Source organism: Lepidothrix coronata, unplaced genomic scaffold, assembly GCF_001604755.1.
Source record: "Lepidothrix coronata isolate B3197 unplaced genomic scaffold, Lepidothrix_coronata-1.0 Scaffold8, whole genome shotgun sequence".
In the NCBI taxonomy this organism is placed as follows: Eukaryota; Metazoa; Chordata; class Aves; order Passeriformes; family Pipridae; genus Lepidothrix; species Lepidothrix coronata.
This window is the reverse complement of record NW_016690188.1, coordinates 9,813,603-9,841,434: the sequence shown is the minus strand read 5'-3', so window position 1 is coordinate 9,841,434 and position 27,832 is coordinate 9,813,603. Positions and strand designations below refer to the sequence as shown.

The 27,832-nt window shown below is 39.9% G+C and overlaps 2 protein-coding genes across 11 annotated transcripts in view; both read right to left on the bottom strand.

Annotated features, from left to right (window-relative positions):
* The window catches only part of SLC16A12 (solute carrier family 16 member 12), a 36,412-nt gene extending 33,262 nt beyond the window's left edge, over positions 1 to 3,150 (bottom strand). The window contains exons 1-2 of one of the 4 annotated variants that reach the window (XM_017840050.1): positions 2,491 to 3,150; positions 2,238 to 2,332 (exon numbers count right to left, since the gene is read on the bottom strand). The gene's annotated coding sequence lies outside the window, so the exon portion shown is untranslated. Of the gene's footprint in view, positions 1 to 31; positions 1,859 to 2,041; positions 2,118 to 2,237 lie in introns of those variants that run through there. The other 3 variants (XM_017840043.1, XM_017840063.1, XM_017840058.1) reach the window with 3 other exon arrangements.
* A 9,614-nt stretch (positions 3,151 to 12,764) lies between these two features.
* Positions 12,765 to 27,832, bottom strand: part of PANK1 (pantothenate kinase 1) — a 36,041-nt gene continuing 20,973 nt past the window's right edge. For all 7 annotated transcript variants that reach the window (XM_017840111.1, XM_017840092.1, XM_017840104.1 and 4 more), the window contains 5 exons: positions 22,490 to 22,743; positions 20,081 to 20,257; positions 19,557 to 19,680; positions 14,901 to 15,026; positions 12,765 to 14,268 (listed from right to left, as the gene is read on the bottom strand). In XM_017840111.1, coding sequence (XP_017695600.1) covers positions 14,209 to 14,268; positions 14,901 to 15,026; positions 19,557 to 19,680; positions 20,081 to 20,257; positions 22,490 to 22,743 — 741 coding nt within the window. In that variant the 3' untranslated portion in view covers positions 12,765 to 14,208. The remainder of the gene's footprint in view (positions 14,269 to 14,900; positions 15,027 to 19,556; positions 19,681 to 20,080; positions 20,258 to 22,489; positions 22,744 to 27,832) is intronic.

Sequence of the window (27,832 nt, the reverse complement as noted above, 5' to 3'; positions counted from 1 at the left end):
CAGCAGTGATGCTGGCAGAAACAGCTCTTACCTCCTGCTCCCTGCCACATGTTCCCTCCTTCCAGGCCACCTTCTCAGCCCTGACACAGCAGCCACACAGTCAGACAATTCAGAGTTAAAAGTAATTGATAAAAAGGAAGAAAAGGTGCTTTTGAACCCACTGCAGTTCCCCCAATGCAATTTACCACCAGTCCCACAAATGGTTGTACTAGCACAGCTCAGAGGGTGGCAGGGGGCTGCTTACGCAAGCACGGTTCTCTCAGGAAACATGCCAGATTTCTCCCTCGGGAAGCAATTGTGTTCGCACCAAAACATCTGAAAAATCTTCCCCCTCTGTGCCCGGTCTGTAGGACCTTGGCCTGGGAATACAGATCTGGAAGGGATCCCTGGGGGTGTCCTAGTCCCCTTCCTCACGCTTTCAGACAGGAACCAACTCAGCAAATCCAATTAGTCAGGAGACATCCCGTAGCAAGCCACTTGTCAGGTAAACAGTGTACAGCCTGAAATTGAACTGAATGTGCAGGCTGGGGGGAAAAGAAAGTTCCTGAGGTTTCCCCTGTTTACATATCAGTTGAATCAATTCTGATAAAACTTTGTAAAATGAAATTGCACAGTGTCCTATGCTATCTTTCATTGTCACTTTCCAGCTTGAGGCTAAGGCAGAAGTTAAACACTGAATTTTAAAGGCATTAACATGGAAACCTCTAAGCCCAGAGAAACCTTCCATTAAAACAGAGCTTCTGTTACACTGCTGCAAAAGATGGAAAACTAAAAACTAAAAACAATACAACTGAAAAAAATATAAAACAAAAACACATAATGGCCCACGTATAGCTAAAAAAAAACAAATGTGAAAAGACAGTAACAGCAAACGATTTGAGGTGAGCAATAACATGGCCCTAACTGAGGCATAATAGGATCACTCTGAGCAAAATGCAATCCTGTTTCACTTCATTAAGTTCCAAGTTATCCTCCAGTTTCCCAGCACTAACGGAAACGTTTCCTCATTGCCACTGCAGGAGCAGACTAACAACAACAAACATACTCACTGCCCCAACCAGCTTGTTAACTTAATGAAATCATTTCAGTCAGAAATCACACAAACCCAAATTCATCCCAAATACCTAATTAAGGACTTACTCCTAGAGATATTAAACAGAACAGGTCAATAAATGAATGGCAAATTATCAGAAAGTTCTAAATAAGGATAATACTCGGATCTTTGGGCTTTTTTTTTTTTTTTCATTGGATAGTTTCCCTGAACTTAGCCTGTGAACACAAAATTTCCTGCAAGACATGCCAACAATACCATTTAGCCTGAGCCTATTACTGCACACCTGGCTAAGTCCTACAAGGGACTAAGAATTCTCCTGGAAACGAACTATATTAATATCCCAGAAGAAATATCAAGGCCATTCAGGATAAGGATCACTGTAATTAACTACTTCCACAGCTGACTATTCCTGGGGAAGGCCACAGGCCAGCTCTCTAGCCTGTCACTGAGCAGTCTGCGCCTGGGTTTTTGGAGCTCTTTAGGGAACCGCTCGCACACACGCACAGCCACGGGGGACCCGGTGACAGCCGCGACTCCGCACGCACGGAGACGGCGACGAGGCACAGCACAGCCTCTCACACCCGCCTCTGAACAGGTACGTTTATTCTGCTTATGCAACAGAAATAAAAGATGATTGAGTTTCCTCATACCCTCTAGCAACTTGAAACGCTGTTTAGTCTTTAACTGACCAGCATCTCACCTGACCAACAGTTTATATATATATATATAAATATATATATATGTATCCACATGTATACAGTTTCTTAATTTAACAGTGGCATTTAGAGTGATTTTTATTTATTTTCCAATGTTTCCGCAGTTCTAAGGCAGGGCATGGGAGCGACCCGGCTGAAGCCCCACCGGAGCGCTGCCACCCGCGCTGCCCGCCCCGCTCCGCGCCCCCGGCCCGCGCTCCCCGCGGGGTCGCTCCCCGTCTCCCTCCTCGCTTTTCCCGGGACGAGCCCCGCGGCCCCGCAGAGCCCCTACCTGCAGGCTACGGCCCCGGCAGGAGCCCCGCGGCCGCCGGTGCTGCCCCGCGGGGGCGGTGGCTCCGCGGGCCCGGGGCGGGGGCGAGTGATGCCGGCGCGGCGGTGACCGCGGCCCCCAGCGCGGCGGGCAGGGAAGGGCTCGGGTTCGGCTCAGCCCCCACCCCAGAGCTTCCCCGGCCGCCTTGGCCGCCTACCTGATCGACCGGTTCCCCTCCCCGGTGGGCTCGGCAGGGCTCTTCCCCTCGCCCGGCTCCGTCAAGCTGCTATCGGAGTCCCTCCTTCGTGGTACCTTCACCGACAAGAAAATCGAAAAGCGCGTCTCACCAGTGCCACGGGTGCTTTCACCGCATTAAGAGGGCTTCCCCCCCCCCCCCCCCCCATAGAGGCAAAGTCTGTTCTGAGATTTGTGGATCAGTGCTCTCAGGCATTTCATAAGGTATTTTTAACCTGTTGCAAAGTCAGGCAACACTCGAGAGTGGAAATAACACCAAAACTTCAGCATAGGGATGGCCTGCTATCACATACACCAGCCCTGCACACCCATACACCATTAGGAGTCCTGCTGCCATTGCTTGCTAGTCTTTAAATTTTCAAACAGTTCAAAACCCCAGACCAGGGGAAGGACTCACAGAGATTTGGACCCTAGACTCTTGGAACAAGTTTCAAATTCCAGCAGCCTTCTGTTTTTCCAAGACAGATAAACTAAGTGGCTTGCTGAATACTGCATGTGTTTTCAGGCAAGATCTGGAAAACAGCAGGTCTTTCCTCAGAAAGGACATTAAACATCCTGTGACACTTTTCATGAGAACTAAGATAAAATTGGATCTTTTCTTATGGTTCCCAAACACTGTTGCTGGACAAGAGCTGCTTGGTTCTTGTCATTCCCCCAGGACCTTGCTGACTTTCAGTGCTGCTATAAAGAGCAAGTGCAAAGCTCCCAGGAGTGTGCAAGCAGAGCATTCGGAGAGTGACAGGGAGACATTTGCTATGCTGGTCTTCAGGATGAAGTTCAAAATCCTTCAAGGTAAGGGAGCATACATGATTTCAGTAAGCGTGGCAGCTTTGGGGTGAATTATTGATTGGAAAAGGCTTCCCTTTCCAGATGACAGAGCTACTCTGTGCAGTATAGCCAGCCACACAGGACAGCTAGGAGAGACTCATACTTCACCTTTTTCTGCACACCATGGGATGAAGCTAAACACTGGGCAGACCACATCACCTATGTACATCTTCCCTAGCAGTACACCTCTCCTGCAGCATGGCAGCTCACAGCAGCTCGAGAGAAAAGGAGCTACTTTTCCCTACCATCCGTGTGGGTAACAAAAGCTTGTCCTTGAACGAGAAAAAAAGTGCATCTCTTACTTTCTTGGTGAGTTTTTTATTTTTTTCCCCTTCTTTTTTATAGTTTTTTTTATATATTTTGGAAAGATTTTTAATCTTACGTGGATTAAACTGTGCTTCACGTTGAAAGATTTTGTCAAAATACACTCCTAACATAGTTGCAATGCACTTCATTTGAACTGTGTAGCTGCAAGATAATAGCTCTGAACAACGTGTGCATTGAGCTACCGGTCAAGTGACTGGGAATCTCAATATCGCAGCAAACTTCCTCTGCAAGTCTGGTTGGCAGCATCTCAATGACAACTCCCCATCAGCAGTGGGAATGACAGCGGTTATCTCTGTTGGCTGCTGACATCGTCTGGGTTCACAACAGGTAATGTATCTCTGTGGTGTGGAAAGGATATTGCCAGAGTGCCACAGAACCGTGTGTATTTGACATACCCGGGACATGCAGAGATGCAGTAACACCACTCACACCCTGCTGACCGGCCGTTGGCACTACAACAACTTTAAAACGCTTTTGTGCTGTTTAATTTTTATATAAATTAATTTTAAGCACTAAAGTATCCTAAGCTAGATATCGCCAAAACAACATTCATGACTTCATTTGGTTCTTGGAGCAACACTCTTAACAGTAATAGAAATACAAGGTTTTGGGTTACATGCATGTGTTACATATTCGTGAGAGGCTTCCTTTTGTCACTGCTAGAACAGCTTTTTCTCATGCAAGTTTCAGCTGCTGACACCAGATAAATGACCCATTGCATGGCTCCATTTAGCCGTTTGACGAGCAACAGAATAGGACTCACCTGTAATGGCCTTAACCCTCCAAAGTTGCAGGACTATGCATGTTGCTTTCTTTAGAAGTGCTGTAATCAAGATATGAAAGGAGCACATGCCCTCACCTGGAGTGCCTGACCAGGCAAAGAAAACACAGACAGGAATTGACTTGTTTTGGTTTGTTTCCTATGCAAACAAGAATAATACTTTTGCACTCTTTTACACTTTGCAGAACACAAAAATAAACAAAGTATAATCCTATGGAATTTAACAGGTAAAATAAGTGTTTTTACAGTTTGGAGGCTGGTTAGGTGCCATGGTACAGTTGATGAATGGCCTTCCTACGCAATGTATTAAGTTGAACCTTTATATACAAATATCTGTTGTAAACTGAAAACCTCATTACCCTCATTCCACTGCCCTCCTCTCCCATCTCCTTGTTACAGCCAGCCAAAGTACAGGGGTGTGCTGTAATGGCATGCTCAGAGCAACATTTCCAGATCTGGTCACTAATATTTGGATCTACAACCTTTGGCATCCTATAGCCAAGGGAACAGAGGTTCCGTGGCATCTCTGGAAATGAAGCCAAAGATAGGAGAAACTACAGTCCCTGTGGTTCCCTCAATCACCCCTCTGCAGCTACAGTCCAAATATTGCTGACTCTAAGGGAAGAAGTTAAAGTACACACCACTTGTGAGCAGAGGCTCCTTTCTGGAGGTGAAGGCAAGCTCTGCTTCTTACTGACATAAGGGGCTTCAGAAAGGGATCAAGAGACTGTGATGAAATGCTTAAAATATGTGGTTGTATAAGTCATATATGTAACCTGGGATAGAAAATTATTATTCCATGGCCTCCTCGCTTTTTCATGGACACTAGCAATTCCTGGAACATCAGACCATCATATGCCATCAGATCAAAAAATGCTTTTAAAATTAGCCAGTTTCTAATGACATTCAAAACTAGATGTGGGTATGTCTTTCAACCTATTGAGTGCATCATCTTCCAGAATCTTTGGAAATGTTGCCAGAAATATCCTCTCTTTCTTGATATAAAATAAGTATAGGCAGATCAATACCTAATATGAGTTGAACAAGAGGACAATTCGTTTCCTTTTAGTAATTACAAGCTTCCACATTTCAAACCTCCTACCTTGCTGCTGTTAATCTGCGGTATCTCTTCTGGCATGCCACTGAAGTCCTTGGTCCAAGCACATACAGTAAACTTTTTAGACACATTTAAATGCATGTATTTTACAAAGATCTGCACTCCAGCTAGCTAGTGCAACAATGTTTCACTGGAAAACAAAGATTCATCACTACAATTGTCCTATGGAAACATGGTTTAGCAAACTTTTGGCTGGACAGGAGTTGTAAAAAAACTTTGTATGTCAAATGACTTGCTTTTGGCAACCTGCTAGGCTTCCTGCTAGCAGGCTTTTTTTTTTGGTGGAAAAAGTGAAATGAAATGTAGACATTTTGAAATTTCCCATCAGAAGAAAAACTTAAGTAGAAGTTGGAATTTTTCACAGCATGGGAATAATAAATTTGAATTAGTTGTACTTGGAAGCAAGCCTTTGCACAGCCATTCCAGTCTCTCTTCCACATTCACTTGACTATGGACCAGAAGTCAGGGCTACTTTAGTCCAAAGAGGAATCTGACACCAAATATAGGCTATAATGTTGTTCTAGTCTGGGGAGATCTAACCATTTCCATGGTTCTATTTTCATAGCATTATGGTTTTATTCTTCCTTCTGGATGATGAGGCTTACTGTGCTCTGCAGAAGGGATGGTGTTAGTGGCTTATCCTGCTCATCATCAACACCCTTGCCGGTACCAACTCTTGAGGAAATGAAGAGGCTAAAGACGGCTGAATTGGGGATCAAAGCCTGAGGGCAGTGCAGGGGATCTTTATCCTGTTCTCCAAAGCAGCACATGATACCAAGTAAAAGAAGATGGTGAGCCACCACCAAGTCTTCACACCTCCACGACACAGAAAACCAGTCATTTGGCAATAACTGGCTGTACCTCAGACAAAACTCTGGCTGGTGCTTGCTGACTGCTGGGGCTTTCAGTGAGAGCTCCTCATCCAGCCCAGGGTATGCTGTGCCCCTGGACTTGTTTTTGTTCCAGCTCACCTGTAAAACGCACAGCTTAACACCTAAGACTACTTTCAATTCAGTTTTTACTACCTAATTGTTGTAGTTGTTGTGTTCACAGGCTGAGGGAGGAGTTTCTTTGCTTTAAACTTTAATACACTTCTTTAAATAAAATATTGCCATAGATAGTATCTACAGCAAACATTTACAGAGTTAACAAACACAGAAACTACTGTCATTCCACACAGAAACTTACAAGCATAAAAGATTTCTGTTTTATTTGGAGATGTACCAGATTATTTCCAGGGGCACTTATGCAACACAAAAACTTACAGATAATTTTTTTTTCACCCCGTGCTTGTGCAAGGTGGTTTTTTCTCCCCCATTTATTTGCTTTTTTCTCTACAAGTTAAGCATGTACAGACAGAGGCCTAAACCAGAGCAAGCTAAAAGTACATCAGAAACTTGCTCTGCATAGCAAGATATTTTGGTAAATATTACATTGATTATACATGGCCTTGCATTTTGGTATCTGATACTGCAAGGGCTTGGTTTCCTCTTCCCATAGGGCAGTGCCTGAGCACGGTGCTTCATGGGTTTCCAGTGGCCTTTTTAGTATGGCAAGACATGTTTAGTATGGCACGAGAAGTACATTTGTGAGTCAGGCTTCTGTCAGGAGCCACGAGGTGCCCAGAGGACCATGGGTGCAGGCTGGCTTGCAGCTGTGCTCACCCACACAGGCAGCACATTGTCTTCAGGAGGGGCTGGAGCTGAAATGAGGCTGGTGATGCTGGTAGGTGGGAAAAACAGCATCAGAGCATGGCCCCTCTTTGTGCCACTGACAGCATTTGGTATGAGAATGTTTGATGCATCACCCCTTCAAGGGCAAGCAGGTCAGCACAAACCAACCAACCCACCCACCTTCTCCCCAGGCTCTCCTGCTGTAAAACCACCCAAATGTTGTACAAGGTGTGAGGATTCAGCCATGGGTCTGCAAAGCATGAGAGGCCTCCTGTGCACATGCATTCACCAAAGCGTGCTTTCGGGTCTCCTGAGTAAAGGCACCCTGCGCTACTCTTGGGGGATGAATACGTCTGCACAAAGGCTTGAAGCCTCATCTTACCTTCTCAAGGCTTGAAATTTAAAATGATAAGGAAACATAGAATGGTATTATCTACCATTTAATTGCTCTAACACTAATGCTGCTAACTTTATGACAGGTGACAGAAACTGGTTTCTTTATCGACAGATTCCTGATTCACATCTGAGTAATATTTTATTAAAGCTTGTTTATTTTTCAAACGGTCCTGAATGTTTTCTGCCCTACCTGTAAAAGAACAAATGTAGCGTGAAGTGGGTTATGGGTCAACCAGCAGCCATCAGCAGAAAGCAGCTTTAGTTTCCCTTGCATTGCTCTTCCCCCTTCCAAGAGGCAAGGTAGTGATGCGAAAGGGGCTGCCATGCTGCACAGGCAAATCTGCTGGAGAGAAGTCTTCAAACCTCCTACATTTGAAGAGAACAGATAACTTACTTTTTAAGCTAAAACACTGTGACAAACATGGGGAAATTCTGGGAGTGTTTTTGGCTTATCCTGCAAATATTTCTGGATTTTTTTGTGTGCAGCCTTTTGTAGCCAAGTGCAATATGCTGAAAGCTAGCTGGGTAACAGCATGCTTAGGACATAGGAACAGCATGTTTTTGTTTACTTATTCAAATAGCAATAGGGGTGAAGTTGTTCTAAAAACAAAACAATTCCACTAAAAGGAACTAAATTTTTTTTTAATTACATTCAGAATTCTGGGACTCATTTAGCCAGCCAGCTTTAAAAATTATAAATTAATTTGTTCATTGAGTTTTTTTTAATTAATATGCATTATTTAACAGTTAATTTTTAAAACCATAAAAAGAGTAAGAATAATTTTCAAACACAGGAGAGTATTCTCACTGTTCAAATCGATTCCAATAAAATAAGTTTTTATTTCAATGTCCAGGTGAAGCCTATCCAGCCTTCTTAGAGGAGAAGCCTCTCATGGCTTCAGTTGCCTTGTCCATATTACACTGTTGCACTTCACAAAACAGATGTTAATGGACCACATTTACTGTGCTGCTTCCGTTGCCTCCTGCTGACCATTAGGATATCGATGGGGTAATGCCAGTGGGAGGACAAAGGGGGTAGATTCAGCACAGTAGATAACAATACTGCTATCTCAACTCAGTGTTACACTTGCCAGTTGGTAATAATTTACTGACTTACACAAGAATATTTCAATTGCAGTCTCCCAACTGATGCAGCTGTTATGAAAGCTTGTAGGAAAGAACATTTTGATCAGCATGTCTTTCCTAATGCCTATGAGGCATTAATTTCCTCATCCTTACTGACATACACATTCAATCTAGCATCTGCATCAGAAACCCCTACAAGATGAGACCAGCTGTTTTATTTTTGTGCTACTTGCTAACATATGAATGCAAGACAAAACCCCTGAACAAAAAAACCCCAAACACCCACCCAAGTCACAGCATACCAGCAGCTATACCATCTTGTTGCTTGAAGCACTGATGTCTCTATTGTGACAATCTGCATTATCAAAACAGTGTATGTGATGGACTCTGTCTTGCTCTAAGCCATTGTTCCTTGATTCTTTCAATGCAGCAGAGAATGTGTATTCCTTCACAAGGGAAAGCTCCTCTCACAAAAGATTTTAAACAAAAAAAGCATGCCACTTGGAAAAAATGGCTACTTCTGATTTGTTCCAAATGCCCAGATTCGCTCAGACTTTTAAGAAAAAGAAATGGATGGGTCACCCATCCAAAAATCTGGAAAATGGTGAAGTTGTCAGCTTGGAAACCTGAGGCTGGAAGTACCCTGATCATCACAACAAAATAAGCAAAACCACTTAAAAACAGGGAGTGACATTGTTTTAAGTGCAACATGATACCATTTCACGCTGTTTGTCCTCCTTCATTGCCTTAAATCATACCTTTAATTTGGTGCTTCATAGTTGCAACACAGTGTTTAGAAATAAACTAGACAGGACCAAAGAACTCTGCCCTGGCGTGATCAGTGGCTGCACCACCCTGAGGTTTTTGAGCAGCTTGGGGGACACTGCAGGAGGCTGCTGAACCCCCTGCCACTACCAGCCACTTTGCACAGCTCTGCACAACAGAACAAACTGCTGGAGGCCAGCAGAAAAGAGCTGTGCTTCTGCCAATGTCATAGCACTGGTTTTGATGTAAAAAGAAGAAGAAAAAAATCTCTATCATTTGGAGGCCAGTACATCCCCTGCTGCGTGTCTCACACGACGAAACAAGCAATGTTTTAGACCAGGCTTATTGCCCACATTAGAGAACATCTGCATCTCAGTAGAAGACTTAATGCTTCACCACAGGTCATTGGGTACTCCAGGGGTGCTCCAGCCAAGTAGTAACATTCAATGCTCTAGCTCACAACCACCTACCCTTCCTTCACCCTCTGAATTAGGGCACCTCCAGCCAATCTGTGAAATCACCTGGCCTCCCCATCTACACCACCATTCTCTCACAGCTTGCACTAACGAAGAGCTCCTTAATTACTCACCGTGCAGGGCCCTTCCCACCTCGTTCATGTCACCCCAGAACTTCCCAAGATGCTGCTGCTTTGTCCCTTTCCTGGGCTCAGTACCTTCCCCTTCTGTGGGAGCCTCAGCTTTTCTTACTCATTTCTCTTCCATCTCTCCCAGCGCCAGTACCCCCTGTTTGAGGCAAATCTCAATTCCCAAGGCAGCTAACATGTTCTCCAAACTTTTACAGTCAGAACCACAATTTTTACTTTGCTTCTTTTTCTGCCTTTTTTGGGGGGCGGCTCAGGCAAGGAGGTGGTAGGGGAGGTTTGAAGAACTCTCTTCTTGCACAGTCTCTATGTCTCTTTTTCTCCAAACACACGAATAATCATGCAAAGTTGCAATTAGCACCAGTAAATCTTAAAGAATCAGAAACTGGATTTGGTTTTTATGTTTAAAAAGGCTTTATTTTCCAGGACATCCTAGAGATCAGATGTTCTCTATCTTTCAGGTGCCAACAGGTAGCAAGACACAAAATGGTCTGTGATCTTTTTCATAGCCTGTATTTCATTTATTCCCAAATTCAAAGACACCTTGTATTTAAAAAGAGATCCCAGTAGAACTCCTTATCCAAATGGAAACAATCATGCATGTTTATTTTGTCATCAGTTCAACCCCATATGGTTCTCCCCTCTCTAAAGATGTGCTGTGTTCTGCCAAAAATCACTTGCAAGTATCTTGTGACAGTCTAATGGGAACAGAAGTGCTGATAACAGTGAAACACCAGGACAGCTTTGCTGAGGTTGGAATGCACTGCAAGCACCCCACTTGCCCTAGAAGTCAGATTCTTGTACTGCCCCCATGCACCCCATGCTACCCTTCTCTAATAAATCTGATCAAGTAAATACTCTTAGTTGTTCCTCACTCTTCAGCCAGCATTAGGGACTTTCCCCCAACACTTTAGTCCAAGCACTTTACTTTGAAACACAGACCCTTCTTCCTGTTGGGACATAATTAGACTTTTTGTCAAAACCATTAAAAATCTGGGGTTTGCAGTGGCGGTGGGGAATGAGGAGAGCAGCATGTGATTCACGAACAACAAATGGTCAAGTCCTAAAGAAGCAGCTCTTAGCACAAACCATCAGAATTGAGAGGAAATAGTCCCACTCACTCTGCTCCAACTTACCTTAATAATTACCTTACCATGTTTCAGAAAGAGAAGCTGATTGACACAAAGCTGGCTTGTTAAGAGGCCTCATCAATTTATACCAAAACAAGTATTTTCAATACATATTAAATCTGCAAACTCACTGATCTCCTTTAGGGAAGTCTGCTTCTTCACTATCACTATTCCCAAAACAAAAGAGATCTAAGGATCTGGGCATTTCTAGGTTCTCAATAATACTTGTTCATAGTGCTGCAATTGAACTTTGCTTGCACAATTAACAGTTTGTACCAGCTATACTAGAAGTTAATTTCTGTAGTTGAGCAAGACTGTTTTCAGACTGTTCAGATACCTCTGGATGATGAAGAGTCAAAGAACCCTCCTAGGAGATGACTGTAGACAGCAACTGGATACCAAACACAATCAGAAAAGTTCAAGACAACAGCAATTCTTTTAGAACTGCCCATAGTGCTCCCATATGGCAAAAATACTGTAACAGTGCTAGAAACCAACCTCCCTGTCATTGCTCCATTACCTTACTTATGGAGGGGGAACACAGAGGAGGAAAACAAAACTTGGGAGAAGTGGAGGAAGGCACAGTTTGAAGGTAAACAAGCAAGTTACAGTACTAGCAGATTCATATGATGGTGCTGGTAAGGACAGAGAAAAAAGGAGTCAGCTGGAGATTGAGGCAACAAAGAAATAGTTTTGCAGTAGGCTTTTCTCCCTCAGGAAAGGAAGAATTGAACTAACATGTTCCTCTAGGTTCTTCTACTTCAGACTTTCCATAACTCTCTATCCTATTAATTTAGTTTGCTAATCTTTTTCCCAGCCAAGTGTACTCCTTTGTGTAGTATATAATTGAAAGCATTTTCCCCCGTTCTTTTAACGATAGCAATTCACATATTAAGCACTTTAAATTTTAAATCAGCATTTTCAAGTTAAAGTTTTATTTTGTGCTTTTCTTAGAACTGCTGTGATCTATTTACCTGACAGTCCCTGGAACCTTACAGCTAACTTCAGGGCTACCAGGACTGTGCTTTTCTTCTTTAACCACCCAGCTTCAATTTGTGCATCTTCATAGTCCTTATACATTTTCTTGGATGGCTTGCTAGCATTTTTTTGTGTTTCTTTTTTTTTCTTTTTTGGGGTAGAGGATTTTAATCCTAATAGAACTGCTATTTCACATTTGTTTACTTAACATTATATTCTTCCTTCACATAACTCTAAATGCTAAGAATGAAAGAACACCTATGTGACAGATATTCTGACATCAAATTCCCTTCAAAAACAGATCAGGGAGAAAAAGATGGGATCCTTCTCTGAAACAAACCAACCAAGCATATTTACATCGTTGATGTCATGCTTCCCTCTACCGTTTACTATAAGAAGTGCAGTTACCTCTTAACCTTCTGAAGTCTTCCTTAAAAAAAAAATAAAACAATGTCCAAATGAATCTTTATTTGCAGCCAAAACTTAGCAAATAAACTTAATGAAGGTTTTCTTTTCTTTATTAAAAAAATAGAGGCACTGAGCAGAACTATCCTCACTTATCTCAAGCTTGATATTATAGGAAATATCAACTACAACATGCTAATATATTGTCTCATCTTTTGGTTTATAGTCTTTTAAAGTCAACTTCAAGAAGGCAAAAGGCTTCAAAAGCTAAAGCAATATAATTAAGAGTCAAAACATGTCAAGAACCAAAAAAAATCATGGAAATAACTAGTCATGTGTGTCATAAAAATAGTGTTACATATTTCACATCACTGCTTTCGAGAAATGAATTCCACAGATACATTAAAACTGTCAAAACAGTAGTGGTCTTTATTTCCATTAGACAAGTTAACACTTCAGTTATTATCACCTTTTTTCAGCATTTGGGAGATATGGAAAAGAATGACTTAGAAAAGTGAAATAAACCCCCTTCCAAAAATATACTGGATAATACATGTGTCTGAATTTTATACTGTCCCTCTGATGATCCTTTACATTATGTGACATCATATACAGTCTTGCAAGACAAAATCATTTATGAACTCGTCTTCAGCCTCTCATTTGTGAGTCCTCAAGGTGTCTAAGAAAAGCAAGTTTATATATGCTCTGCAGCAACCTAAGTACATAGATTTCAAAGGGGTCTCAATTCAACTTGGAAAAAAAAAATCTAGAGAGGTTCACAAATCAAAAAGGTAGAAAATACTGCATTGGAGTGAACATTCAAATTTTAGTGCCTTGGAGGGAAAGTTCACATTAACTTAAAAGCAGAAAGTACATTAGTCTGTACTTTTCTAATTTTAGTAACTGGGCTTTGAATAATGCAGTTATTAGTTGTTTTCAATTAAGAACAAGTTAAAACTTGCAGACTGCAGAAAAATAAATGAAAACAATCTCCCTTTACCATCTAATGCCAAGTATGTACCATATAAATAATATCTCTACTACAGAACTCTTCAGATCAGAGCTTTTAAACAGAAACAATTCAATTTAATTGTCAATTCAACAATTAAAATTTTAATTCACATCTTGTTTTAGATTTTCATTATAGAGAAAAATTAGTCCTGCAAAACCAGTTGGCAGTCTGTTCCTGTTGCAATTCATGACTACCAAAAAATTACGATCTTAAACCCCCTACCCTTGCCAAGCCTTCTCCTAGTCCTGCCAAGAAACACATTTAGCCACAGAAGGCTTGTAAATTTATTTTTTGGGGGAGCAGGGGGGTGTTAAATAAAAAAGTGTCTTGTCTAATGAGGAAAGGAAAGGCAAAAAAATGACTAGTTTTCACAGTAAAATGCATCATCTTTGTAGTTTCATTTGAAACCAAGAAGAAATCATGAAACGTCATGAAAATAAGATTAAAAAATCTCCTAGAGTGATTACTAAATGAAGTTAAAATTACCACACTAATCAGTAAACCCCAGAAGAAAAGCAGATGCCTCATATCACAGGTCCTACATTAAACAGTATCCGTTTTTTAAAATAAATCCATAAAATCTGTATGTTTGGCCACTTTGCACATTTTTTTCCTCTAAAAAATACAGTGTACAGAAAAAAAATCCTCATAATTCCCAGTATGAATTCTGAAGTATAAGGTCAAAACCCAGAAGTTAAAGATTAGCTAAAAGGATTTTAAATTATTTACAAATCCAGCAGGTAGAACTACCATAATGGCTTTGTTTCCATCCTTGTAGTGGCTTTCACTCTTATCCAGCAGCATCTGCAGTAGGAATCTCTTCAGACAGCTTCATCACTGATCATCTGTCATTTTAAGCAATTCTAGAAGAGCACCAACAGCTCCAAAATAACCCTTTGAACAAAGGAAAAAGCAAACCAAAACCAATCAAATTCCAAAGCAAGACATAAGCACGAACATGTAAGGTCTTCAGTTCTGTTAAGGCAATTAAAAGATCTTTTTTATAAGATCAGCCCTGCTGTGCCAAGTATTTGCTCCACCTGATTATGATTTAATAAGATCTTCTTTAGGTACAAGAAAGGGCCTGATACTGAAAAAAATCTTACATAGTTCTCAAAAATTGTCAAAAAGAAATTACAGAACCATTATAATGATGCTATATTGAGGCAGGGCAGTTTCCATTATGAACCCATCCATCTGGTAGTCACCTCAAAATTATGCTTACAAAAATTAATTATACTTGAGGTTTATACAGCAGCCCATGGTATGAACATTGTTGGTACCAGGGTCAGAGAGCAAAAATCAGAGGCAGGCAATGTTTAACAACACACACCGCAAGATTAGTGATCAAGCCAAGAAGTTAACAAGCAGTATTTTCAAATGAATTTGTAAACTAAATTGCATTTATGCAGAACTTAGCTTGTTGCATTCACTTCAAAGCAACGGCACTGAAATTCTCCCCTTTTAACAAATAAAGAACAAGATCTTTGTACTTACAAATAAAAGTTCAACATGTATTTCCTCACCTCATGTTCCAAAAACAGAGCTTTCAGCTGTCCTTTGGACCAATAATCCATAGCATATGCTAGCACCTTCATAGAAATCATATTAATTCTGAGAAAGTTGCCAACAAATACCACTTTGTCAATGTTCTGTAAAATTGAAATTGAAAAACAGACCAGAAAAATTATATTCAGCTAAATTATTTGCCTCATTCAACACATAACTCTGCCTCTACTATAAAGTTAAATGGGAATTTTGGGTTACATTTAAACTCTCCAGACTGAAAAGTCAAAAAATAATTACAATTACTGACTGCTAAGTAGAGATGTTGCAAGAGATGTTTAATTGTATATGGCTGCACTGAAGACATCTTTGCCCCCTGCATGTTAAATGAAGCAACTTTCCAAAGATCACTATGATTATTAAATCCAGATGGAGAACCTCTGAAAAGCATCTGAGAAGGATTGCATTAGAGATGGGAAGAAGCATCTTTCATTACCTATTATCTGGACTGTGGTTCCATTTTCAAAAAGCAAGTGAAATGTGGCTGACATAATACTGGATACGTATAGCATTCCTTTGTTTCAAAGCTCACGAGAACTCAGTTTTCATTCAGGAAATTAAGATTTTTGAATCATCAGCACTAAGCTGCCAGTAAGAAAGCCATGGGCTATCCTTTCCTGTACGTACATCACTGCAGTAAGCAACGGTTCTGTCTGGTGTTTAAACAATGCCCATAACAACTATTTCACCAAGCCCAGTTCTGCCTGTTATGCACAAAAATGCACTTGCATTTTGCATTGGTGTACCATGATGTTCACCATACACTAGAATTGGTATAGAAGATTCAGTAGGAGGCCAAATCCTGGAGACAGAAGCTTTTACAGGAATCCTGAAGTACCCTAGAAAAGGATCTTCAGGAGTCCTCTGTAGAAAATTACCAGAAAACCTTTGCACAGGGGCTAGAATTACCAAGGGTTACCTCTCTACACTGATACAGCTCTATAAAGCCCAACACTTGGCTCTGCAGCAATTCCTTTGCTACAGACCACAGTTCTATCGTGTCCAGCACTGTGCACATGACATCCCACAGAGAACATTCTCACTGGAATACTCGGTGTTGGAGAGCGAGGTACCCAGATGCAGTAACTCATTTATCATTTGCCAATGACTGAGTTACATATCTGATTGCCCTCAACACCAATCAAACACATCAACACAAACTTTATTGAATTTATGACTGAAAATAAGAACATCTCAAATTTCAAAAGACTGCTATTGAACATAGCCAAGAGCACCTTGCATCCTTTGATAAGGCAGTTTTGTCTCTGAAGTAATTTCTGATAAAGGAGGGACAAACATGGAACTAATTAATTTCCTATAATGCAATACCATCAAACTGATTAGAATCTACATTTCAGTTTCACATTCATATTATTCTTTTCTGTATATAAACACAAAGCTATTGTTACCAGAAATTGAAACAAACAGTACCTAACACAGAGTATAAACACTGCTGTAAAATTTGAATCTAAAAATACTAGTCATACCTACTAGAATAGCAGAGAGTATATCAACATGAAAATTTAATATCAATTTTATTTTCCAAAATTTCTTGACAAGATTAAAAACTGTATTAATGATACAAAGTTTCCTGGATTTTTTGAACTGAACTAAAAACCCAGCATTTTTTAGGAGCTGGAAAATGAAGAAATGCTACTTTTATCTCTTAAGGGAGTCTTGTCAATTTACTTTAAATTGTGTCCACTGCTGAAGCTTTCAAAGCTGAAAGACAGAAGTCTTAAACTGATGAAGAGATGGTGATGACATGCTTACCTAAGCTAATCAAATTACAACATCCTAGAAAAGACATGCACTCTGTGGGTCTCATTAAATTGTTCAAATACCCTGCAGTAGAAAGCTACAGTATAGCTTCAATGTAGTGTATTCACATATTTGCCAATATAATTGAACAGGGAAATCTATATCAATAATGCAATAAGAAACCCCACACATACTTTTGCAAGAAGGCTTGTTCAGATGCAACTTGCATGTTCTGCTAGTAAGAAAAGTATAAACCAGGGCATTGGTTTCCCTTATGCAGTTCTGCCGTGCCTAGGACAGACCACTTCAAATGATGTGTAGCCAAATGGTTCCAGACTATGGAATTTTTCTACCCCCCTGCCAACTTTGCGCAAGCAAATTTGCTTTGAAGTTCTTCAGACAGAATATTTCACTTATTCCCCAGCCTCATTTTTTCCTGCACATATGCAAGTCATTTTCAACACAATATTAAAGCTGCAATCACTGGGAAAAACTTATCAAAAGTCATGCTTCAGGGCATAAATTGATTCTGTCAACCTAAAAGTGAGCTTCACCATAACCCTAATCTAATATATACAAGCTCCATAAAAGAATGTCATATTCAACTGTTTTTAAGCTCTTATTTGGAGATTTCATTCATCAAGCTTGCTTTAAGTCAGCCACGTCTCCCAAAGGCATTTAGGTGTCTAGATTATTTAGCAGAATGATAGCATTAGGTTTTTTACCCCAAGAGCAAACTATCTGAAGATTAGGTTACTTGCAATGATACTGCATGTCTGATTTTTCTTTTTAATAGTATGTAAAGCTACTAAAAGAAGTTTTCATTCTCTAAAACTACAAAATAATTTAGTTCATGTGTTGGATAAATTCTACTTTGACACTGTGAAATGAAGAATACTTAACACATCAATCCACATTCCTCCACAAAATTCTATGGATCATGTCCAGTTTTTAAGTAAGCCTGCCCACAAAAAGATGTTAGGAACTTTTTCATGATGATTCAGAAGCATTAGTTTCATTAGTAGCCTATTTCCTCCTCTGAAAGCATCGCATGTGGCTCCCTGCTGCAACTCTCCATGCTTTGATAGCCCTGTACAATGCTGCTTGAACTCCATGCCACAAGGCAACACTGTAAAGAAGCTGAAAGCAAAGAGAACACTGAAAGAGAATTATCTTGACTGAAAGAGTCAAATTGCCAAAAACACCCCCAAAAACACTCACACACACACACACACACACATATATATGTCTGAAGCCACTTTTCACAATGAAAGAAGGTTATCAGTGGCATTTGATAGGGGCATACACTAAAACTTGTGCTGTTCAACATATTTTAAAAGTGGTCTAGAGAGCAATGAGCAACAAACATAACTGGCATACAAAGTTAGTCAAAAGAGAATAAAAAATTAACAGCATAGCAATGCTGAAGAGACTTACGCCCAATGACTAAAGAAAAAGTGGTAGATGAAGTTTAAATTAAAAAAATAAAATTACACAAATGAAAGGGGGTAAAACAGAAACACTTGAGTATTCAGACAATGATAGGCTCCAAATTAGCTACTTTAAGACAAGACTGTGGAGGGACAGTGGATGGTTCCTTAAAATTGAGTTCCATGCTCACAAAAATGAAATATTAAGAGCTGTTAGTAAAGGAAATCAGAACACAAAATTTATCAACATGCCATCACAAATTCATTGAGCAACAACACTCTGAATACCACATGAAGATCTGACCATTCAGTCCTAAAATTAGAAGCATAAGAAGATTAAAAACACATAATGAAACAGTGAAAGCAAGAGATAGTGTCTTCCATAAGAAAGGAGATTAAGTATTAGGACCTTCTGTCTTGGAAAGAGCACAAGGGAGATGTGGCAAAAATTTATTAAAAAATAAAATCAAAACCCACACCCACCAAAAGCACTAGTAATTATTTCCCATTTCTCATAAAGCCAAAAGCTAGATGGGACCCCATAAAGTAAACAGATGGCAGTTTGGTACATTTCTTGGTTTTGCTTTATTGGGGTTTATTTGGGCTCTGTGGATGTGCTGATGATTAAAAATATAAAAAAAAGAAACAATTCTTCTACTGACAGAGTGCTGTCCAGCTAAAAGACCTGTGTATTAAAAAAATTATATAAATTCATTCAGAGCAGATAAAAGAGATTAGTTACCACATAATAGTAAAGGATGCAATGTGCAGATATAAACAAGGGTCTAAACATTTGGTTTTGTGGTGGAGTTTTTGTGTGTGGGTTTGTTGGGTTTTTTTAACTGCTAGAAGTTGGAAAGGTGTATGAATGGAACAATCCATCCATATTTAGCATGCCTAAATAAAAAAATGTAACAAGAATCTGATAGGAGTCTGAGGCAGGATAATGCCTCAAGTGTATTTTTCTTCTTTCTGACCTAATGCAAAGGTTCCTATAACTATCAAAACATTTAACACGATACACAATTTGAACTTGCCACGCTATGCAAACAATCCAAGCAAAACAGTACTCAAAATAAAATTTGTCATGGTATAGTAAAACCTGTTAATAACTACAAGGTAGTTGGGAGTAATAATTTTTATTACAAAGGTGTTAATATCTATGTATTACAGCTTGAGAGGAACTGAACAGCCCTAGGCTGAAGCTCAAGGCTTCAAGGAGATCTTTACAGTTAACTTTTCTCCCCTCTTGCCTACCTTTGAAGCTCAAAGTACCTTTCACTTTGCATCAAAGCATACACATAACACATTAAATATATGCATATTTACCAAGGTCAGTTACACACCTACTATGCCAGCACTGTGTTGTTGCTAAATCTCACTGTGTTGTTTCTAAAGGTTTTAAGCTCGTGGTAAATAACTTACCTCATTCAGTGCACACATGCGAGCAATAGAACCTATGTTGTTGGTGATGGTGACCAAAGTAGCTCTGGCCAAGTCCTCTTTACTGATGGAATCTCTCTTTTCTTTACTCATCATATGACCGAAGCTGTGTGAGGAAGATGGTATCTTTTAATATGAGATATTTAGGAGTGCTAAAAGCCCTTAAAATTTTGTAATTTAATAAGCTTGGCTTAGACTTGGTATCCATTGATTTGTGACAGATTTGAAATGTGAAAAGTGATCTCATTAGAAAGGTAGAACAATGAGTAAGGACACTTCTAAAATAATTGTAACTTAAATAGAAGGAAAATATGTCAAGCATTGCTTATACCCGTTTAAAAAAAAAAAAAAGAGTAAGAAGTGAGAGATCTAAGGACAAATCACATGATACATCGAGTGACATAACCACATGGACTTAGTACATAGTCCAGGGATTATGCACTCAGTTTAGCATGCACAGGAAGTTTCCCAATGGACTCCTTAAAAACAGCTCAATTAACACATACCTTGATGCTACAGCAGACCCCTGAAGGCCAAACCGCTCATAGTCTCCTCCATAAATATCTTTCACCAGCTTATCCACATTGGTGCTGTCTCCTTTTGCAGCCATTTCTAGCGCTTCTTCAAACGTCTCGCAGCCAGTGAGCAGACAGCACAGGCCCAGGAACGTTCCTCCTCCAAGACTAGAAAAGCACAGTCCCTTCAGACCAGCAGCTTGAACCAGTTTTTACCACAACTCTTCAGACCCCCACTTGCAACAAGGTCTATGGAGCTACCAACTGTGTCTTGTAACTCCCTTAAAGGAGTGAAGACAGATACTCTAAATTGAGTTGCTATTTAACTCAAGTGTCATGCAGTGTGGTTTTAACTGAACTACTCTTAAGTCTTTAATACTTAAATAGGAGAAATTATACTAAATAAAGGGTTAGCTAAGAATGAAGTCCAATCCAACACTACGGATACCACTTTGCTATTTGTAGCACTCTTAACAATTTTCCTTGTGCAAGAATAATTAGCCAGAAGAGCACTCAAATCAGTGATGAAAGAATAAACAGTGAACAAAGTTAAATATCTATACAGGGGCAGGCAGCCAAGACAGATCTAGCCAGTGGCAGGAAGCCACTGGTTGGTTCCTGTTCAAAGCAAGGCTAGTATCAGTCCTGAATGTTCCTTCCCTGCAAGAACTCTGAGCAAGGAGCAGTCACTTTAGTATCTTGTAAAGGCTCAAGTACAGTATTTACTGACTATATAAATTTAGCAGGGAAGATTTAGCTGTGCATAACAGGTTGTCAACCCATTAAAATTCTACTCTGGATTCTTCAGTCTTAACAGACATGAACTTCAACTTACTAACCTCTACATCCTTTCTCATTCTTTCTTAGCCCCTGAGAAAGTTAGCTTATTGCACTGACTGCAGTCACACCAACTGGAGCCACTGTAAACAAGAGGATCAGTGAGACACCATGCTTGCACTTCATGAAAAAGCACAGGAGGTCAGACAGGAACACCATTTAGTCTGTGCTCTTGGACTATCAGGCTTTTTAGAACACATCTAGTAGCACTGTAATATACTCAGGGTCTGAACAATAGAAAGCTCTCCACGTCAGCCACAAGACATCACTTATAACAAGTCAACAACCCACTGCAGTCACGTTTTTCCTTACACAGTGGAAAGGATCAGAAGCACATCTACAGATGACAAAACTATTGTGCTTGAAAAACAAACAGAACTGCAAGAAGACCAATACTTCTCTCATTCAACTTGTGTCCATCTGTACTGTATACAAAAAAATGGCTCATGGCTACCATTGTGACAAAGATATGCCCAGATAAGGCAACAGAAGACACATGTGCAGTCATGTGCAATATACAGGAGAAACCTTAATATGTACCATGCACTGAAGAACAGAATGCAGGTTTGGAAGGAACTATAGCGACTCCGAGAAGCTTCTTCAGTTGTTGTTTTGAAAGGTGATTTTTTTTAGGTTTCTGTTTTGGTGGTTTGTTTGCTTTTCTTTTTACTATTACTAGATTATGAAAAATGAAGTATATCAGTTCAGTTTGCATGTATGAGAAAAAAGTTGGATAGAGTTATTGGTATTTTTGCTACATCTCTGGATGGACACATCTGTAACTAAAAGCTTTCCTAAAAGTTAGCACTGTTTCCAAATCTTCAGAGCAAACTTAACCATGCTTCAGGCTGGTTTTTTGACCTTAAGAACAAAATTTTGCATCCACTCTGCAGAACTCCTGAATTCCTAAACAGAGCAGGCACATCTAAATCCCTTACTGAACATAGGCCAGAGACCATTTCAACTCAGCTGTACCCTATAAATCAGTTCAGACAGCACTAGCTGACTGAGGCTAAAATCACACTGAGGACAAAGTAACAATGAATTCAGACAATCAGATTCTAGTCTTTACACACTGGCATTCCTTAATGTACCAGTACAGTCCAAAGACAGGTGCAATCAGTAAGGAAACAAGGGATCTAGTGAGGTTCCTGTGTCAAAATAAAGTCTACACAGTTTTCCTACATGCTGGGCATATCCTAACTACTAAGCCCTAACATATTTCATTGATCAGGCTGTTCCAGGGGATCAGAGCCGGGGAGAGAAGATTCATTTCCTGGGACAGCTTGATTTCGGTAATTCACAGCAAGAGATGGGAACTAGGTAAGAATACCAACAAGAGACTAAAGCAGATGTAAAGCTGAATGGATCAATGATTTCCCTTATGTAGACCCCACTCTGAAGGAATCCTGTGATGTTTTCAGCCTTGCTACTGGCTTTTAAAAGAAATGGTAAGACAAACACAATTTAGGGCTGCACCTACTGCTCACACTGTCTAGTTCTACCTGTTCAATTACTAAAGAGAAAAGAAAAGAGAATTAAAAGAAACAAAATTAAATTTACCTGGATCCTGTAACTCTCTTATAATTGTCCTTGGAATACACAGCTAGGATGCTGACCCCTGAGCCTATGTTAACCAGCAGCATAGGATATGGATTATCAAGGCAGTAAGGCTTTTTCTGGCACTGTTCAGGATCTGTGGGATTTTCAAAGTAATAGCACTCTGGTTGGCCATTGAAACCAACAGAATCAACAAAAAGGAGGCCCTGGATCAAACAGTCCAATTCATCCAGTTTGTGGAGCTGTAGGTCAGCAATCTGGAAGAGAAAAACAAGAAATGAATAAATAAACATTTCCTAGTATAATACAACACTAAGAAGGACAAAAGGCTCTGTTGAAGCACTTTGATCACTTTAATAGTAACACATTATCCTATTTAAACAGTACAAAGATCTAAGCATGAAGTCTGAAATAAAAGTTTGCTATCTGCCTGACAGCAGGTACCTCCCAGAGCAATGACATGCTATGCAGTAATGCCATTTAGTTCCCATGCCTTTGAGACATTCTCTGCTCTGCAAGCAGAAAATATTTCTCCCCCTCAGTATTCTAGAGCAATAAATTTATTTCCCCTCATTGCCCAAGAGGAGCTGCAGCTTTTGGGGAGTATCTGACACATGCCTACACATCACCATTCCTCAGGATGCAAAGTACTTTAGCTCATCATCCAACTACATTTCCCATCAATTTAGTGAAATTTTCAGTAGAAGCTTTAAGATGTGCATGGTATGTTAATATGCATTAAATACACAGTGAATTATGTTTAAAAGATGTGCATTTTTTTTTAGTATGTCACCAGTAATCTGAGAGTTATTTCTTTAAATTACCATGAGCACTTTAAAATGCTTAATGAAAAACAGGGTATTCACTATGTTTGGTGAAAAAACATACAAAAAAACCCAAACAGAAAGATTGTCAGGCCCATGTCCCCAGCAAAATGTTCATAAATATAAAATGTTTGTAAAAATACAGTTGTAGCAGAAGACAGAAAATAAAAAAAAAAGCTTACAAAGGACTTTCCCTCTGAGATTTCATAGGTCACAAAAACTGTGCTTAATCAGACATGTCTACTTGCCATAGCATTCTGTTCACTAGAATTAGAAATCACATCCCTTTCTAAAGACAGAATACAGTGACAATCTGTAGAAAGTCTCCATTCCAGTTTTAGGTAGAGGAGAGGGAGCAAAAAAACCTGTAAATTTCCCCATTCAAATCTTGAGGTCATTTGCATCCTCACACTTGCAAAGTCCATCTCACCTAACTCTACTTTCTAGCAAAAGAAAGCGACAGTACTACAAACAATAGAGTTATACAGTAGAGATCTGGTTCTCAAACATTTGCATATTGCAGGATGTTTTTATAACAGCTAATGGAGAAATCTTAAATGGGTAACTATGTCCTATTTTTAATACTGGAAGCTATATTAAATCACTGTAAAGAGGAAAGATATTTTTATGGAACAGGCATGGCCAATAGGTTACATTCTTTTGAGCTATTTAAATCTCTCCCATGAAGTCTTTTCTCTACTTGTACATTGGTCCAGTTTGCCATAACTGAAAACCAGCTCACTCTTTGGGTCTGCCTTTTTGTTCTACTTGCCAGTCCTCAAATCCTGGAACCATAGAAAAGAATTAAGACCAAAAAAACCAGCAGTCTCAAATACTCAATATAGATCCAGTTGTTCATAGGACAAGAGAGACAGGTGGATATAATTTCTTCTTGTTTCTGTATTTCCTCTGGTAACTTTTGCAATCTCTTCATTTTTTTTTCTTTGTCAGCACATGGCTACGCAAATCACAATTACAGAAATACAGCAAAAAAGACTTGAACTAGAAACTGTTATACAAAGACAAGTCATTAGCAGATTTATGGTCCCTACTTGTCAAAACCTCTGTTCTCCTGTAAGACAAATACCTGGCCACAAGCTGCTTTTGTATGATCCATGCTAAGCTTTTACAAATAGGTAAGCACTAGTCAGAGGCCTTCCAAGACACAAACAAGCAATACAAATCCAACAGTAAAGCACTTCTGGCATCAGTGCAAAAACACAGACAAAATCCTTGATTCTACAAACTCTCCAGTCAGCCCACCAATTTTGTAAGAACAGAACAAAAGAAACTACTCAGATTCTTTCTCAAGCACTACACATAGAGGTTTTATTAGGTCCAGGCCTCCATATATAAAAGACATACTAGAATTTGGTTTGCTTTTTATAGCTCTGTGCTATATTTAACAGCTGATATACTGTAAGCAGAAAAGTTCTATTACTGCTTTCTTTCATGTATGATATTCATAGCAGAATGAAAAACTATTTCCCTGAGTTGTTGCAGCAGTCTGGTTTTAATTTCTGAAAAGAGCAAGACTGGCATCGCTATTCTATGTCGATTCACCTTCATTCAGAGAACCACAAGCTCTGCAGCCACCAGACACCCAAGGCTCCAAGCAGCTTAGTGAGCTACCACTGTTCTTGCTAAAGAGAAATTAGGGGAAAGTTGCAAGAAGTGTAGTCACCCGATCTTGCACAATAAGCCATGACAGAGCCAGTGTCAGAATTCAGTCCCTTCCCATCCCTATAGAACTGCCTTTTTGCTATTTGTTCCTTTGCTCACAATATCTCAAAGCAGCAAAACTGCATTGCAAAATAGATGTGCCTGAAGCCATTGTAATTAATTTGCAAGTAGGCAAACATTTCGTCCTGCTGCCATCACCTGACATACCACACACTACTTACCCTCAACTTTCAGCTGTATAAACTTCTTCTCCTTGCAGGAACCAAAGTTTAGGTACAAATATGCAAAAAGAAAACCAGAAGCTGCATACAGAAGCACATTTAATTGGATGTTTTTCCTACAATATTTACAAAATGCCTTTGCAGGTATTTCCCAGCTCTTTATAATTCCTAATGTAAAGGCAGACAGCATAATGTTCAGCTTACTCTACTCTGCACTCCTGTAACTATATTCAGCACAGTGTCTCTATAGAAAAGTTATGTCAGAAAGTTGTGCTATGAGAGGAACAACTGCAGAGCAAAGTTGTATAGAGGACCCTGGAGGGAAAATTCATCATGGTTACAGGGAAATCATATGAACATTTTTTAAAAGAATAATTTTTCTGCATTATAGCCAGACTGTAATTTCTTTTTTTTTTAAATACTGGGGAAGGGAACAAACCACTTCAGATCTCAAGAAACTCTCCAGGACCATCAAAACAAAGGACTTAGAACTTCAGCCATGCTTACAAGCAGGTAAAAGTAGCCAACACTTCCTCCCATGACAGTTCACACTGTTACATAGTTCTGGTGAGCACAGAAAAGTCTGAACCTGGATACAGTTACAAATCCATTTGTCTCTTGAACTTTCAATTAGAAACATGACTATTTTTCCGGTAAGAAACTGTTAGGAACATAACATCTTGCAAGTTTTTAATTATCAATTACAACAGCCTCATTTACTATATCAATCCGGCTTTTATGTCTTCTGGGCATTGCTCCAGTTTTTATTTCTTAGAATAGCTTACGATCTAGCTTTTCCTTCCATCTCCCTCCCATTACCTCTCCTCCACTTTCATAAAGACATACTTTGCTTTCTTTATATTTTGATTATTTTCACTTCAGCCCCCAACCCTGCTTCTTTATGGAGCTGGGAAACAAACCACTCACATTCAAACAAGACAAAGTCTAATGCAAGCACATATCCAGCATTCACTGAGGCAGAAGACAAGACTCGCTCTGTAATCAGCTCTGGGCAAAAAAAGCACTTGCCTGGAATCCTTTGCAGAGGTCTGCCCTTTTGCCCAGCTAGCTGTAGGGATCTCTCCCCTCTCTTGACAGGGAAGAGATGCACATTGTTTCTTCCCACTTCCTCTGAAGAGCTTCCTAGCTTCTTGTTGTGATAGTTACAGAAGGTGTCATGGTTACTTTACGCATTCTCTGGATGCTGCATTCAACTCCAGCCCAGTCTACACACTACAGGCCAGCAGCTACGGCCTGAGCACAGCCTTCTCAAGCAAGAAGACTTTTGAGCGTCTTATGTTAACTTAAGTTACACAGCTTACTCATCCTACAACACAGGATGGTGAGTTTATTTGTTTTAAGATAAATACAATCTACAAGTCATCAGGCATTCGGTTCATACCATAGTCAAGCCTTAGAATCAGCTAGTAACTGGCACAAGGCAATCACTATCCAACAGCCAAGCTCACTTTTAAAGCATTTTCGTTACAGGTTATGGGGAAGGTCAAGGCCTGAGTTTGTGTTGGTAAGAGACTTCCTTCCTCTCCTGTCCCAAATGTTCTTGACTAAGTCACTGGGGTTCTTCTGGCCCACACCCTGCTCCCACTGAAATTAGCAGTAAAATTGCTTTCAAGACAAGTCAGGTTCTGCAGGTGTCTATTTAGGAAAGGATTACAAAGATCCCACCTTTGAGCCACTGCAATCAACACAATTTTTTCAATAGTGCAGGTTTTAGACAAAGGTCTGAATAGTTCTTTCTTCTCTCCCCCTCATGTATCCTTTACATTGAGTTGCTTCACAAAACTGAGGGGCAGCTTAAGAATTTGTTCCTCATTACATTAACAGCAAACTTCTGGGCAAGTAATGTACGTGTGCTATCATGGAGGAGTCACAGAGCACGAAGAGATTCCTATCACAGATATACAAGCAAACAAGTCTAAGTACTCCTTACTTTTACAAAAGTGGTCATTTGAGTATTTATAGAATATGTGAAGTGACAGAACATGTTGGGGAAAGGAGGAAGGATTATCAGAATTAGGCATCAGATCCACCCATGCCTTAACACCGCTGTTACCTGAAAATAAAGACAGCCAGCCATAAAGACCAGTCATTCACAAAGGGAGCAAAAAAGAACAAAAAACACCCCAAAAAACCCCAAACAAAATGAAAATCAAGAAAAAAACCCCTAAGCTGGAAATAGTCCTTTCGGTGAATACTTTCTGATGCTCTCTTCAATGAACATTAAGTATATTCATATGGTTGGTAAAATATTCCTGTGGCCTAGTTTAATGAATAGAGTTAGTTTTTCTACTTCTAAGGGAAGCATTCAGATGTTAAGAATGAATCACATGATTTGCCAAGCTACTGATCATTAATGCTAGCAATCTACAAGCAAACCACAGAGACTTCTTCAGGTCTCCTCCTATCCAGCGCTGCAGATCACACGAGGGAGGTCAAATAGCTAAACCTAGGTAGCTTTGTAGATTTAGTTGCCTTTTTATGGCACAGAAAACAGGCTAAAGGTAAACAGAAGATGCCTCACCATTTTATGTTATTTCTTAATACACAAAAGCAACAGAGATGTCTAGATCAAACCTATTCAACCCGTTTAGGGGTTC